The 14333-nt window shown below is 60.6% G+C and overlaps 1 protein-coding gene across 1 annotated transcript in view; it reads right to left on the bottom strand.

The window, feature by feature from the left end:
• Positions 1–14333, bottom strand: part of SDK1 (sidekick cell adhesion molecule 1) — a 529423-nt gene that overhangs the window by 37724 nt on the left and 477366 nt on the right. The window contains exons 35-37 of the mRNA XM_060032516.1: positions 5894–6009; positions 3888–4074; positions 2030–2167 (exon numbers count right to left, since the gene is read on the bottom strand). Of these exons, the coding sequence (XP_059888499.1) occupies positions 2030–2167; positions 3888–4074; positions 5894–6009 (441 nt within the window). The remainder of the gene's footprint in view (positions 1–2029; positions 2168–3887; positions 4075–5893; positions 6010–14333) is intronic.

Raw genomic sequence — 14333 nt, forward strand, 5'->3', positions numbered from 1 at the left:
CTGCTCAGCACTCAGTCGCTTGCCGGAGGAAGCGCGGGAAACCTCACTCACGGCCTGGGGTGAGGACGGAGGCGGAGGCCAGTCAGGCACCGTTCTCGGCAACCCTTTCTCATCTGGACGGCACCAGTGGGTTAATATCCTTGAAAAGGTGTTTGGGACCTGGGCTCGTGGAATCTGCGCGCACGTGCGTGTGCAGGGAACGCCGGTGAGCAAAATGGAAGTCTCCAGCAATTCTCGGCCCTCCCTCCCTACCTAACGGGCGGGAACGTGGCCCGTCTCCTTCCGGACCTTGACCCAAGCCACGCCCAGGCCACCTGTCCGCAGACAGGCGCTGGGTCCTGGAAAGACACAGCAGAGCGCGCTGAATCAGTGCTGGTCCCCAGCCTCTCGGCTGTTCTACAAACCGTTTCCACACGTCGCCTCTGCTGTTATTTACCTAAGTTCCCGTGAGAGGCAGGAAGGACCCTCTGCCACCTCTACTGCTATTTACCTACGTTCATCGATTTTCTGAGACGCGCGTTCTCCTCCTCACATTTTTACATCTCTGATTTGGGATGCAGCTCGGAACGGATGCTTCAGGAGGACTGCCGTGGCTTAGTGGAAGCATTTCTTCGTTCTCAGCACTTCATAAAATAACAATGAACCTCCCAGGCCATGGCGGTGTGGATTCGATGAAATAAAATCTGGGCTTAACTTTTCTTCTTCGAATCAACTCCCTGTTTTACTTGAATGTGCTTGTTTTAAAAGGAAACTTTTATCATGGCTTTAAATGGAGAGCCAATATCATTTGATGTGTTGGTGATATCTTTTCCTCCCAGACATTAAATAATCCATAATTTCTACAGTCTGTCTGTGTCTATGACCAGGGCCTCACCTCCCTTCTCTGCACCACAGTGCCGGGCACACAGTGGGGACAGAGAGGAATGCCCGCTCGGCCCTCAGTGTGTGCTCCGGGAGTGGGGCAGCGGGCAGAGATGAGTGGATAAGAGATCAAATCAACACAGAGCTGGCGGCACTAACTACAGCAGGGGCGCAGGGACAGAGCCATGCCGTCACGGCCCAGCTCCTTCCCCCCCGCCCTGTCCACCCCTGCACCTGTCCTCTCCTCTCCCGTCCATCATCCCCGCCCGGAGCCCCCTGCCAGCCCCCCTGGTGGCGCCGGGGTTGATTCAGCCGCGGATCCCGGTCTCCTGTAACTCAGACCCGGCGCCTCTGGCTCCACCTCGGCCCCGTGTCACTGGCCCTGCGGCCGCCCGGACGACTGGCATTGCCCCCTCCCTGCAGGCCCCGCGTGACCGAGCCTCTGTGGGCCAGTCTTGTCTCGGACGCTGGGCGCCTGGGCCCTTCCTGTCCCTCAGCGCCTGTCCCCGCTCCACGCCCGAGGCTCTCACGCAGTCCCACTCTCCTCCTCGTGGCGCTGATCGCTATCAGACTTGTGTGTGTGTGTGTGTGTGTGTGTGTGGTGTGTGTGTGTTCGTGTGTTGCTCTCTCCTCCTTGGAGCACAGCTCACTGCACTCAGGAAAGCAAGGATCTCGATGAACAGGTCAGCTCAGATCCCAGCTTCCCTGAACGGCACCTGGCACACAGCAGGTGCTTAAGAAAGACGTGCTGAGTGGAGTTCCCCGGCAGTCTAGTGGTTAGGGCATGGCACCTTCACTGCAGTGGCCCGGTTCAATCCCCGGTGGGGAAACATCCCGCAAGGTGCGGGCCCAAAACCCCCACCCCCGACACCAAAAACAAACAAAAACCTCGCTGAGTAAACAGAAGAATGAGGGCAGCCCCAGAGGAGCACCCGAGGGAAGCGTCCGGGCCCAGCTGCCCACGTGGCTCCAGCCTGCGGCACCCAGGGTGGGACGAGCGCTGAGATCTCAGGCGCAGCAGGAGAGGCGGGTCTTGGGTGATAAAGAGGCCGGGTCAGGGGCCCTGCGGAGGGGCCGTGTGGAGCCCCGGACGCGCTCAGTCGGTTCACCCGCCCCTCCCGGCGCCGTGCCGTGTGGACGGTGGGTGTCACGCAGCCGGGAGGCTTACCTTGGACGGGTGCTAAGGGCTCGTACACCACTCGGTAGCCCTGCAGGACGCCATTGGCTGCCGTGGGCTCCCCCCACGAAACGTTCAGCGTGGTGGAGGTTACTTCCGAGAATGCCAGGAAGCTGGGGGTCCCGGGAGCTGGAGGACAGGACAGAGAGGACGTCACCAAAGCCCCTTTACGTCGTCTACATACGCGTCTACGCCCCCGCGTGGAATAGGGACCTTATTAGATGGAATCTCCAACTTAGTGAAGTCTCAGTGCCGTGGATGAAAAGGAGATTTATCGGTCATCTCCGAACTTCCCAGGGTCAAAATCAGAAACTCAGAGCCTCCCGAGAAGAGCAGAGAAAACGGCGGTGTTTAAACACAAAGGAGCCCGAGAGGTGCAATGACAAAGGCATAAACACGAATAATGGATGGAAACAGAAAATGCGGTGCAGACAGCGCCCTCTTCTAGCACCTGCTGGAGGATTCCACGGGCTCCACTTCTGCTCCTCCGCGGGGGTGGGGGGTGGGCTCTCCCCTCCCCTCCCCTCCTGGGGGGCCCAGAGCCTCTGAGGACATCCCCGCACACGGGTCGTCATCTGAAATCCCACGGGCGCCCGGCCATCTCCCTGTCCCCCTTGGTCTGGAGATGGGGGAGCTCACGCGCCACCCTGAGCTGGAAGAAGCTCCTGGCAGACGCAGAGGCAGGCTGTGTGGCCGGGGAGGACACCAACCCCGCCCGCGGCTCCCATCCGCCTGGGCCCCGTGGGAGGGCCGGGTGGGTGCTGGCACCCAGAGCTGCCCCTACCCCAGTGGGCACTGACGCCCCCCTAGCTGGGTTCCCCTCCGTGCGCAGAAATGCCCACTGAATCGGCCCCCACTTGCCCCCCTTCCGTCCTCCCCCGTCCCTGGGGGCCCTTTGGCCCTGTGACCCGCTAGGCCCGCAGCGCCCGAGGGCCTCCACCTCCTACCCTCGGCCCCACAGGTCCGCCCGTACCCTTCCCGCTCAGAGCCCACAGTCCACAGACAGCTCCTCCCGGGCTGCTGGACGGGCCCCGAGGACGCAGGCCCTGCAATGCAGTCATGGTCATCTCCCAGGGGGCCTGACTCTCAGGAGCCCCTGTTCCCAGGAAGGCTGAACCCACAGAGGTTTGGGTCTGTGCCCCACGGGCTCCCTAACTTACACTGCCAGCCTTCCACTCCCTGCATCTCAAGAAGGCCCCAGAGCTCCCGGGACCCAGGGCCCAGCCGCCGTTCCCTCGGGAAGCCTGGTCAGCCTCAGGAAGCGCCCCAAACCACTAGGGACTCTGCGAGTCGCCAGGAGAGTGAGTGAGCGGCTCAGAACGTACCCCAGATCAGGAGAGGAGGTCACGGGCAGTGTGACCCCTGGCAGGGCAGCCCGGCCACGCCCTAGGACCTGCGCGGGGCATGTGTCTGAGAGACGGCCTGCCAGCTGCTTCCAGGGGACTCTGTGGCCCAGAGGCCTGGGAAGGCCAACACTGCGGCCTGGGCTCAGCACATCAACATACAAGGAGCTCCCCCTGCCCCGGGATCTGGACCCTGAGAGAATCCCCCGGAGGCCTGGAGCAAGTCCTGCCGGTGACAGATGAGGCCTTGTGCAGATGGAAGCCCGGCCCCCCATTGCCCACGCTGCTCACGCTGGTGAATGTTCACGGGGCAGCTCCACGCAGCAGGCCTGGGCTGGGCGCTGGGGACACCACACGAATCAGACCCAGAAATTCCCAGCTACGCGGGATCTGACTTACAGGACGGGCAGAGCGGAGAGCCGAGGGAATGGAGAGGGAGGGTCGGGGAACAGCGCCAGGGCAGGGAGGTGCCCCAGGCTGTGGGAAGGAAGCCCGTGTCCTCCTACCGGCCTGGTGGGTCCGGCCCTGCCGGGGGTCACTCCTGGGCCCGTCTCCAGCGGCGTTGAAGGCCGAGATGCTGACCAGGTACTGGGTGTGGCTGGTGAGGTTCTTCAGCTTCGCCGTGGTCTCGGGCAGGAACAGCACCCTCATCTTCTCCGTCTCGTTCCGGCTGTCCGCCTCCCAGTAGTAGATCTGCCAGAAAGAGCCGGAGGCTGGAGGCCAGCGCGGGGGGGGGAAGGGGTGGCGCCCCCTCTGTTCCTCAGCCTGGGGGCGGGTGGCCACTGAGCCAGAGGGGACCTGAGTGCTCCCGGGGGCCGAGCTGTGCTCTGCAGAGTCGGGGGTGGCTGAGGCCAGGCCAGGGTGGACGGGGCCTGAGGATGGAGGTGGCATTTCGGTGGCATCTCCTTCGGCTGCCAGGAAAGTGCCTTTTCTCTCACAGGGCTGGCTGTGGGGGCCCTGCCCCTTCCCCCAAGCTTCTGGACAGAGGGAGACCAATCTACCCCCTGCTCCAGCCTGTGGGTAGAACAAGTCCCCAGCTTCTACCCTACGCTCCCACGTTTTCTTTAAGGCTGAGATCGAAGGCTTGGATCAATGCGACCCCATACTCCGGATATTAAAACAGCCAAAAATAACTTGGAGACGAACCACGTAGGGCTCAGCCCTGCTGGAGCAGCCCTTGTTTCTCCTGGGTTCCGTTTCTTCTCGTCTAGCTTTTAATGCGCCCGTGGGCGAACATGATGCCCGCGTCCAAAGGTTTACTAAGGTCATCAGAACTGCTTCCCTAGACAGCTGGCTGAGAACCGCTGCCCAAGCCAGTGCCAGCCAGGCCACCCACAGACAGCCCCCATCCACGGATCCACCTCGGCTCTCTGGGCCTACAACAGGCCGGGCCTTGAGAGCCGCTGGCCCACGCGCAGGGCAGCCGAGGCCCGGGGCCTGCTCTCCCGCGCCCCCATGCCCGGCCAGGCCGGAGCGGAGCTGGCGGGGGAGCCTCGCCGTATCCACCTGCAAGACGCAGTTCAGCTGCTGCTCTGAACTGGCCAGATGAGACGCTCTGCTTGAACAGGCCTTACTAGCCTGAACTCAATATCCAGGTTCAATGTCTCTGTCATTAGGAAATTAGGAAACATGTTTTGGACATACATAAATAGCACCTTGGCTCCGGGCTCAGGGGACTTTCCGTTACCTCATTAATCACTGCAGGTGCCCTGCCGTGGAGGACGGTATTTATTTTCACAAAACACCTACAAACGTCATTTTTAAAGGGACGTTGAATTGGCCCAATAGTCTTCAGGGGAGGCTACCATGGAGTCTGATGGCTGCTCGACGTGGGCTCAACAGCCCAGCCTCACTCTGGAGGAAGGCGGGGAACTCTCAAGGGACTGCACTTCCGGATGGTTCTAGCTGACCTCACGGGGTCCGAGCCCCCTAGGCAGGGGTGATGTTGGAGGTGGAACACTGCGGGGGCTTCCTGCCCCCACCCACTCTGTGCCATTGTTCATCACCTGATGCTCGGACTGCAACGGGCTGCTGCCTTTCTTGGATCCCCCCTCTGGGATATTGAACGTGGAATCATGACAGTGCAGTGTAAGGGTTCTCAAAGTGAGGTTCCCAGGAGCACGCAAATCCTTGGACCCCATCCTGGACCTACCGAACAAGAGACTCGGACCCAGGGCAGGGCTTGGCGCGGGGGGAACCTGTTCTCCTGAGGGCTTCCCTTTTACTGTCGGCAAAGGCGGTGGAGACTCCCAGAGGGGGTGCAGGGGGCGGGAGGCGCTGCTGGTCGCGCGGGGAACTGGGCTCCGCTCTCCCAGGCCAGAGGCAAGGTCAGGCTGAGCCCGTTCCAGCCGCCCGGCTGGGGGCCGAGGGTCTGTCGGCCTGAGTCAGGACGGGAAGCAGAAGCGGCCAGGGTCCCAGCGGAGCCCTCGGGAGATCTGGGGATTCAGGCCACCGACCCTGGCCCGCAAGTGACCTGGAAGGAAGAGGCAAACCAGGCGAGAGGGCGCCTTGCCTTGTAGCCCTGGATGTTTCCGTTCTGGCTCTCGGGCGGCGGCGGCTCCCACGTGACCTCCAGCTGGCTGGCCGTGAGTGGGTTCACCTGCACGTGCTGTGGAGCCATGGCCGGGGCTGCGGAGAGAGCAGCGGGGTCCGCTGAGAAGTCCCGAGACCCTGCCCTGGACCACACGGCTTGTCTGCCAGCATGACCACACACCCTCCTCAGAACCGCGCCTTTAAATGCATGAAATAAAACCTGGAGAATCCCAAAGAAAACCGATTATATCGAGACCCAGCAGAGCTCGGGAAACGAAGGTGTGACACGGTAACCCACGTGCTTGTGCTTGTGACTGAGCCCTGAAGCCAGGCTTAGGAGCTGCTCGCGCGACCCCTCTGAGGTCAGGTGGGATGAGCAGAGACGGCGCAGCAACCTCCAACCTCGCCAGGACGGGGGCACACCCGGGGGCACACCCGGGGGCCCTGCTGCTGAGAGAGTCCCAGGCCCCAGGGATGCGGCACTGGTACGTCGCCACATTCATAACTGAGGGAGATGCTCAGTTCCAGGTGGAACTCGGAGAATATAAAGGCATTTATGGGAGCTCCCTGGCGGCCCAGTGGTTAGGACTCTGCGCTTTCACTGCTGAGGGCCTGGGTTCGATCCCTGGTCAGGGAACTACGATCCCACAGGCCTCGCAGCCAAAAATAAATAAAGAAAGGCATCTGTGTTCCCACCACGAGTCCCGGATCCTGGGTAGGAAGCCGTGCTCCAGGTGGAGCTGATGGCTGCAGACCCGGGGCTGCCCCTTCTCAGGGACGGAGCACAGAGGCCACAGCTCCGCGCCCCCCAGGAGGACCCGGTCCCACTCCTTCCCTCCCAACCCCGAGGGCCCCCAGGTGCTGTGTTGGTGTCAGCAGGGCCACACTGTGCAGATCAAAGGTGAAAGGTGACTGACAGGGCGCCATGGCCGTGGCCTCGTGGCCTTGCAGGCAGCCGCGGGTAAGTTGGGAATGACGCGGAGGACGCACGTGTACATTTGGGGACATTTCTCCCCTCTGGCCCGTCTGTCCTCTGCCTCCCAGGAGCTACTCCTTCCTCCCACCTGGGTGACTCCTCCCCCAGTGAACTTCACGCTGGGCTGGACCCTGGGGAGCTCCACGGAGCTGTCGGGGACATTGCTGCAGGGCCAGGGCGCCAACCCAGCACCCTCACGTTCCACGGCCCTGCCTGCGGCCAGGGCGCTGCCTCTTGACTCGAGTCTATTTAGGGCCATGAATGGAAAGGACCACGCGTCAGCGGTCAGCGCCGGAGGGAGACCGCCCAGCTCACAGTCTCTCTGGAGAGGCCTCCTGGGGAGAGGATGACCTCCTTGAGGCGCCCCTCCCCCGCTTCTTCCCCTCCCTGCTTCCCCACCACCAGTGCAGAATAAAATAGTAATTAACGCCCACTCAGCCTGACACCGACTGTTTATTCTGCTCTAACCGCGCGGCTCCTGTATTGTCACTGCCCACCCCGCCGCTAATGGAAATGTTAATAGCCCCCACCAGGTGGCTGCGACAGACGCTCGGCCTCATCATCAGAAATGCTTATTTACCGCCCCATTAAACAACAGAATCGCACAAAAAAACAATTCAATCAAAACTAACCGGAGGAATTTTAACAGCCACATTAATAACCCAAAACATAAATAAAGTTAATGTCTTCTGCGTGTTTGCCATGGGCGACTCTATCACAAAACTACTGTCGTACGATTAAAACGCGAAAGGCAAAATGGAGCACAGCCATTACCCTGGTGGCGGGTTAGGACCATCTGTGCGTGGCCGCCCCAGTCCCCCAAGTTTCCCTCTCCAAGCACAGCCAAGCCCAGGGCCCACGACGGCTCTGGAGTCGACACGGGCTGGACAAAGCCTCCCTCCACCGCCACCCCCGGTGCCGTCCTGGGCAGCTGAGCCCCAGGCGCTGCTGTCCCCAGGCTGAGCTGTCTCCATGCCCCCCAGCTGTCCTACAGCACAGCCCCTTCCTGCCAAAAGAATGCTGCAGGTGACAAGGCCTCTCGTGATGCTAACACAGCAGGGGAGGGAGAAACCCAGGTGAACACCGAGCGGAGCACGCCAGTTTCAGGACTTATTTTTCTGGTTCCTGAGATCCTCAGGGTCTCCACCCTGACGGGAGCCCCTGACGTGCAGGAAGGCCGTCTGTCTACACCCCCAGCGCAATCCTTTCCTGTCAGGAAGGTGCTCAGTTTGGAAACCGATGGAGCGTCTGGTGGATCGCGAGCCCCTTGTTCTCCAACCTTAGCATTTGTGGAGTACGGCGCTCGCGAACATCGGCTCAGAATGCTGTGTTAAAATGCATGAAATTCGTTTTTAAAAGCACGCTGGCCTGGCCTGGCAGTCCCTGGCGTTTGCTGATACGCAGATGGCCCACGGACAGCGCTGGAGGGCGGGTGCAGGGTTAGGGCACAGAGCGGAGATTCTCTCCATCCGGCGTCTCGGCCCAGGCAGACGACGCTTTCCCACAGCTGTCACCCACCGGCCTTGAGGGATCGCTCCCGCCACCCCAGCCCCGGAGAGAGGTCCGGGCAGGGCAGTGATAGAGAAGCTTCCTGGACTTCTGGGGGCTCCTTGCACCTGACAGCAGTAGTGGAATCCCAGCGATTTCTGGAATCTTCTGGGATTCTGGCTGAGCGCTGGGAGAGGCCCTGCACAGCTGGGTGCTGTGGGCTGGACTCGGCGGGCGGGACCCACGGAGCAGCGAGGGCAGCACTTTGGCTGGCTCGCTCGGCCCCGACGTGGCCACCAGGCATCAGGGATACACGGTGGCTGCCCTGACCCGGTGCAGACTTCCTGCTGACAGGAAGCATTGGCCCACGGGCTGCTGGCTCTGCGTCCCGCAGACCCTGGGCGGCCGTGGGCTCATCGGGGCCCCCCACGTCAACTTTTCAGAACCTCTGCTCCAGGAAGGCAGCTGGACAGGCACCCATGTGCTGAACCACGGCAAGGAGAGGAAACAACGCCTCAAAGGCATTTGGTAAACAGCCGAAGCTGGAGGGCAGGGGCTTGTCAGTGGCTCGGCTGGGACCGTTCACCATCCGGCCCCCGCTCGCCCGCTCACTCTGCCCCCGTGGCGCGGCGGGGGGCGCCCACCCACCCTGCAGAGTCCCCCCCCGAGGGAGCTGCATGCCTCCGACACCGGCCTGGCCGACGACGGGGGAGCAGTAGTTACATGCAGGGCACTTCCCAGCAGGAGCTTCCAGAGCGTTCCACGGCGCCGACCTCTCCCCACCCCCAGCCCAGCGGGGCCCCCAGATCCCCATCTGTGTCTGGGAGCACAAGAGACGTAGCTGACCGTGAAGGACAGGGACGCGTGAGAGGAAACACGGGGCGTTTCAGGCGCCGAGACTTGGGGGTGATTTGTCGCCACGGAGCAACTTCGCTGACGTTTTCCTGGACATCAACCAGGCCCTCGGCTTAGCTTGCGGGGCGAGTGGACACGAGGATGGGCAGGACAGGTTCAACAGGAGACATAATTCACAGCAGTCACAGCACCAGGCAGAAAGTGAGGACAGGGTCAAAGGGCCACGACGGGTTACCGCTGTGGCTGGGGGACGTGGGGCCTTCCTGGAAACAGAACACCCAGCTGGCTCTTCAGGAATGGGGAGGATTTCACACGGGGCCGTGGGCCGGGGAGGCGGGGATGGAGCAGTGGAGAGCTGCGGGGCGGGGCGGCTGCCGGCGTCACGACTGACGGGCGTCTGGGGGCTGGAACTGCTGCTGCTGGACCAGGCCAGACCATGCTCGGTTTTGACTTTCCCTCTTTGTAAGCCCGTGATTTATTACTTGGGTAGAGCAAGTTTTTAACTGATAATCTGAGGATCACTGTTAATGTTTTAATATAAGGAAATAAGAATTTCTTTATGTGATCTTTCAAAAATTGTACATTCATCAGTTCACTTTAATTACACCAATATTTCTCTGGTCAAACACTGTTTCTCATTTCCTGTCAAAATGAGTAGGAGGGGCTTCCCTGGTGGCGCAGTGGTTGAGAGTCCACCTGCCGATGCAGGGGACATGGGTTCGTGCCCTGGTCCGGGAAGATCCCACATGCCGCGGAGCGGCTGGGCCCGTGAGCCATGGCCGCTGAGTCTGCGCGTCCGGAGCCTGTGCTCCACAACGGGAGAGGCTACAACAGTGAGAGGCCCGCGTACCACAAAAAAAAAAAAAAAAAAAAAGTGAGTAGGAAACAATTCTCGAATGTATTTTCACCTTCTCAGCAAACTTTGCCAACACATCTGTTCCCCTAAGCAGGGATAACCGGCGGGGAGGGATTCCAGGTGTGGGTAACTGTGTGGCCTCTGGGCCCCCTCAGTCCATAAAGGAGGTTTGCATGGGTGGTGGGGCTTCGGCCCCGAGGGACAAGCAGCGACTCGGCCCAGGAAGGAAGGAGGGGCAGATCACTAGGATCCAGGAAGGAGCCACGTCCGGGCAGGCGTGCAGCCCCTCCTCCAGAAGAAGGCCGTGAGTCACTGCTGCCACCAAACGGGACGTCCAATGCCCAGTCACCCAGGACGCCGGGCAGCTGTGAGCCCCGCCCGCAGGAACTCAGGCCCGTAAATGAGCATTTCCACTGACATTACAAAGTAATTTTTAACAGAGCTTACGACAGACAAGGTGAGATCATATCTGATAAATCTGTAACGCACGTGAGGGACACGCACCACCCTTCTCTCAACCGACAGCCCCCACTTCTCCAGCACCCCCAGGACTCGTGGAGACAAATACAGTGGTGCTAACGTCTGCTTTAACTTCCGGTTAACGCAGGGACCCGTCAGTGGGGTGTGAACAGCGCTGAGGCAGGTATCGACGGTGCGCCCTTCATACCAGGGGCTCAGGCATCTCTTGCAAACCCTTCATCTGGCCTCACTTCATCCTCATAACCTGGGGAGGTGGGTACAAGTCACTGCCCATTACACAGATGGAAACACTAAGGCCCAGAGAGATCCGGGAACCTGCCCGAGGCCACACACTCAGCAACCCTGTGGATCTGGCCGTACAAACCCAGGCAGCCTGGCTCTGAGCCTCGCTCCCTCCCTCCCTCCCAGGGGAATTCCTGGGGCCGGGGCAGGGGTAGTGGGTGGGGGGGATGGGTAGTGGGGGCAGGGAATTCAGCCCCACGTGCCGTGCCTGGGTTCCTGGAGCAGCCCCCTCGGACCAGCACGTCTCCCCGCTGCTGCCGTCCTCCCCTCCGAGCTCCGGCCCCCAGCCTGTCGTCCATCACCTCACTGCTGAGCCAGGACCAAAAACAACTCCAAGGAAGCTTAGCAAGAAGAGTCAGCAAACTGGTCACAAAAACTATTTTCAAAAAACTCAATGCCATGTACTCCAGGCTACAGAAAACATAGCTGGGAGGCTGTGGAAGGAGCCCTGGCTGGCGAGTTTAAGGTCTGGGCTCAGCTGGTGGGACTTGGGACCTGCTCAATCTCTGCGCTGCAGTTCCATTGTTCGTAAGATTGGAGAAAATACCAGACGTAAAGGGTTTTCGAGCTGAAACGAAATGGGTGGCGTGAGAGCAGAGCAAGGCCCGGCCAGGGGGACGTGGTGGCCCCAAGCTCGTCCCCGAGGTGACTTCTCTGTCCTGATAATCGCCCGAGGGCTTATCTGGGCGCTGGGCACCTAGGGCACTGCTCTGTGCGGGCTCTGTCCCTGTAGAGACGGTAGGTAATCGAGTCACCACATGCTGACGCGTGTAGATGTCCGTCTCCCTGGTGGTTCCCGTATGAACAGAGAGCAGCCCAGGTGTGTCACCATGGATCCTGGTCGCAGCTCCAGGGACCCCACTCCTGGTGCTCACAGCCTCACGCGATCCTTCTGACACATAGGATATGGCAGACGCGGTGGGGTGGGCAGTCTCCTGCAGGCAGGTCAGGGAGCCTGAGCTGCCCCTCCTGCTGGTGCTCCCTCCTGGCTCCTCTCGCCCCCCCACCCCCAGCTCCCTCTAAGGAAGCCAGCCCGTATGGTGACGCTCCATGGAGAGGTGGCCAGGCGAGGACCTCGGGGAGGCCTCTGCCCATCAGCCCAGGAAACGGGGTCCTGTGCACAAGCACCCGTGAGCTCAGAAAGGGGCCCTCCCTGGTCAAGCCCTTGGACAGCGCTGCAGGCCTGGCGACACCTTGTGAGAGCCCAAGGTAGAGGACCCAGCTAAGTTGAGCCTGGATTCCTGACCCACAGACTCTGCGAGGTAGCAGGTGTGTGCTGTCTGAGCAGCTATGTTGGCACAATTTGTTACCCAGCAGCAGATGACTAATACACCCTGACCAATGCGAGCTCCTCAGGGAAAGCACCCAGCTCAAGGCCAGACTGCACGCTCTGGGCTGCCAGAGGCTGGCTGGAGTTTGGTGCGGCCCCTGTTGTAAATGCAGGATTTCACGGTGCTCCAGCGAAACACCCTCTGTTAAGGTCAACATGTCCTCTTAACCAGCCCAGACCCAGCTGTGGCCTTGGCCCCATGAGTTTGCACAGGAAATCTAGGGTAAGCTCCCGGCCTTTCCACTGCTGGACATCCTGGCAGAACTGCAGAGCTCTGGAGCAGTGCAGGAGCTGGAGCGGTTCTGATTACAGGTGCCTCGGACCAAGGACGGGGTGAGTTAACGAGGGCTCTTAGCTCTGACAGAGCACGTTCACACGTGTGGACAGAATTAGGGGTGCTCCAGCTGCGGGCCAGGCAGCGGCAGCCCTAGGACTCCGAGTGTCCAAAGGGTATTTAAAAAAAAACAGTGGTTTCAATCTGAAAGGAGGTGGAGGCCAGAGAGCTCCAGACTCATAAGAACAAGCACATTTTTCCTACAGATGTTTCCGTGATAAAGGTTAGTGGCGAGCAAATCCAGCATTTGGTTTCATCCAGCAATGACCTTTGCTTTCCCATCATCACCACCGCTCACACCATCTTATCAGCTTCATCACTGCTACCGCCGTCGCGAGACGCAAAGTTAGAAGCCGCTCAAGCAAACCAGCTACGTTGCTTGCGACTGTGGTGGGTTTTCTTTTTTTCCTCTTTGCCTGTAGAGTGAGTTTCCCATCACGGCAAGATCCAGGTCCTGACAGACCACGACCGTATTGTAGCCGACCTGGTCCGCATAACGCAACTCACGGCCCCTAATTAACCAACTGCATCCCATGTGGTTTGTATTCACAAAATTCAAGCTGTAGGGAAAGGATCTTATTCTCATTTTCCCCCTTAGAAAACTGAGGCTTAGAGGAGTTAAGTCACTTGTCCCAGGACGGACTGGATTTGAACTTGGGTCTGCTGACTCTAGGGCCCAAGCTACTTCCCAAGGGCAGAGTTGGGAAGCTTTCCATAAAGGGCCAGACACGTGTCTGAGAACAGGGGAGCAGAGACGCAGGTGGGTGGCGAGACGGGGGAAGATGGTCGTGGTGCCTGGTGGTCGAGCGCTCAGCCTCTGTGTCTTAGTCTGTCTACTTGAAACTTCCCTCATTTCCCCAAGTTAAGCAACATAAGACAAACGAAAGCAAGCAGGTTCTCTCACGAAGAGCTTGACTGGGAAGGAGAGGCAAGAGCTGGGCCAGTGTTTGGGGTGAGACACGGGGTCACGGCACGTCTGGAGCCCAGCGGGCGGCGTCAATACCCGACCCTGGGTGGCCGTCTCCCTAGCTGCCCACATGGAGGCAGTGCCTCCTTGGCGTGGACGATCCAGCGTCCACTCTGCCTGCGAAGCTCAGCTGCAGCCCCGATCCTGTCCACCCCGAGCTCTGTGACACTCAGAGGCCCGCCCCGTGTGGCTTGACCCTGCATGGCCTCAGCCCCTTCCAGGACCCATGGGAGGCCACTTCCCTTCTGCCCAGAGGGCGCCCTCGTCCAGGGCAGGACTGGGGTCTCCCCGCCTTCAGGGGCCTAGCGAGGGGTGGGCTGCGAGCCACCGGCCGGGTGAACCGCGGGGTTCTCTGGAGGCTCCGGCCGAGGACGTGGACTCCGAATGGTGTGGCGTTTGCGATCCTTTCCAAGTAAAGAGCTACGCGTTAGAATGTTCTCTATAACCTTCCTACATTGATGGAAATAAAGTTATGAATAGTGTAATTTCTCTACCAGTGCTTCCTGGGCTCCCGTGCCTGCTAGGGAAGGCCGGAACCCAGGCAGGGCGACGTGGGGAGCCGGGGGGGGTGAGACGGATGCCCGGGTTTGGGGGAGGGGCTGACCCCACCGTGGCGGGAAGAATGCAGGGTGGGCCTGGTGCAGCTGAGGTGCTGCTGAGGGGCAGACTGGGGTGGGGCCGGAGGCTCCCATGGGCCCCTCTCGGGAGCACATCGTGCTTCCCTACAGACACGGGGATGCACTGAGGGGAGGAACCGGAAAAGCGACGGGATGGGGTTCGGGCCCAGGAAGGGTCAGTCCAGCGGGGCATGGAGGACGGGTGGAGGGTGGCTCCAGAGGAGGGGCCTGGGGG

Source organism: Delphinus delphis, chromosome 15, assembly GCF_949987515.2.
Source record: "Delphinus delphis chromosome 15, mDelDel1.2, whole genome shotgun sequence".
Classification (NCBI taxonomy): Eukaryota; Metazoa; Chordata; class Mammalia; order Artiodactyla; family Delphinidae; genus Delphinus; species Delphinus delphis.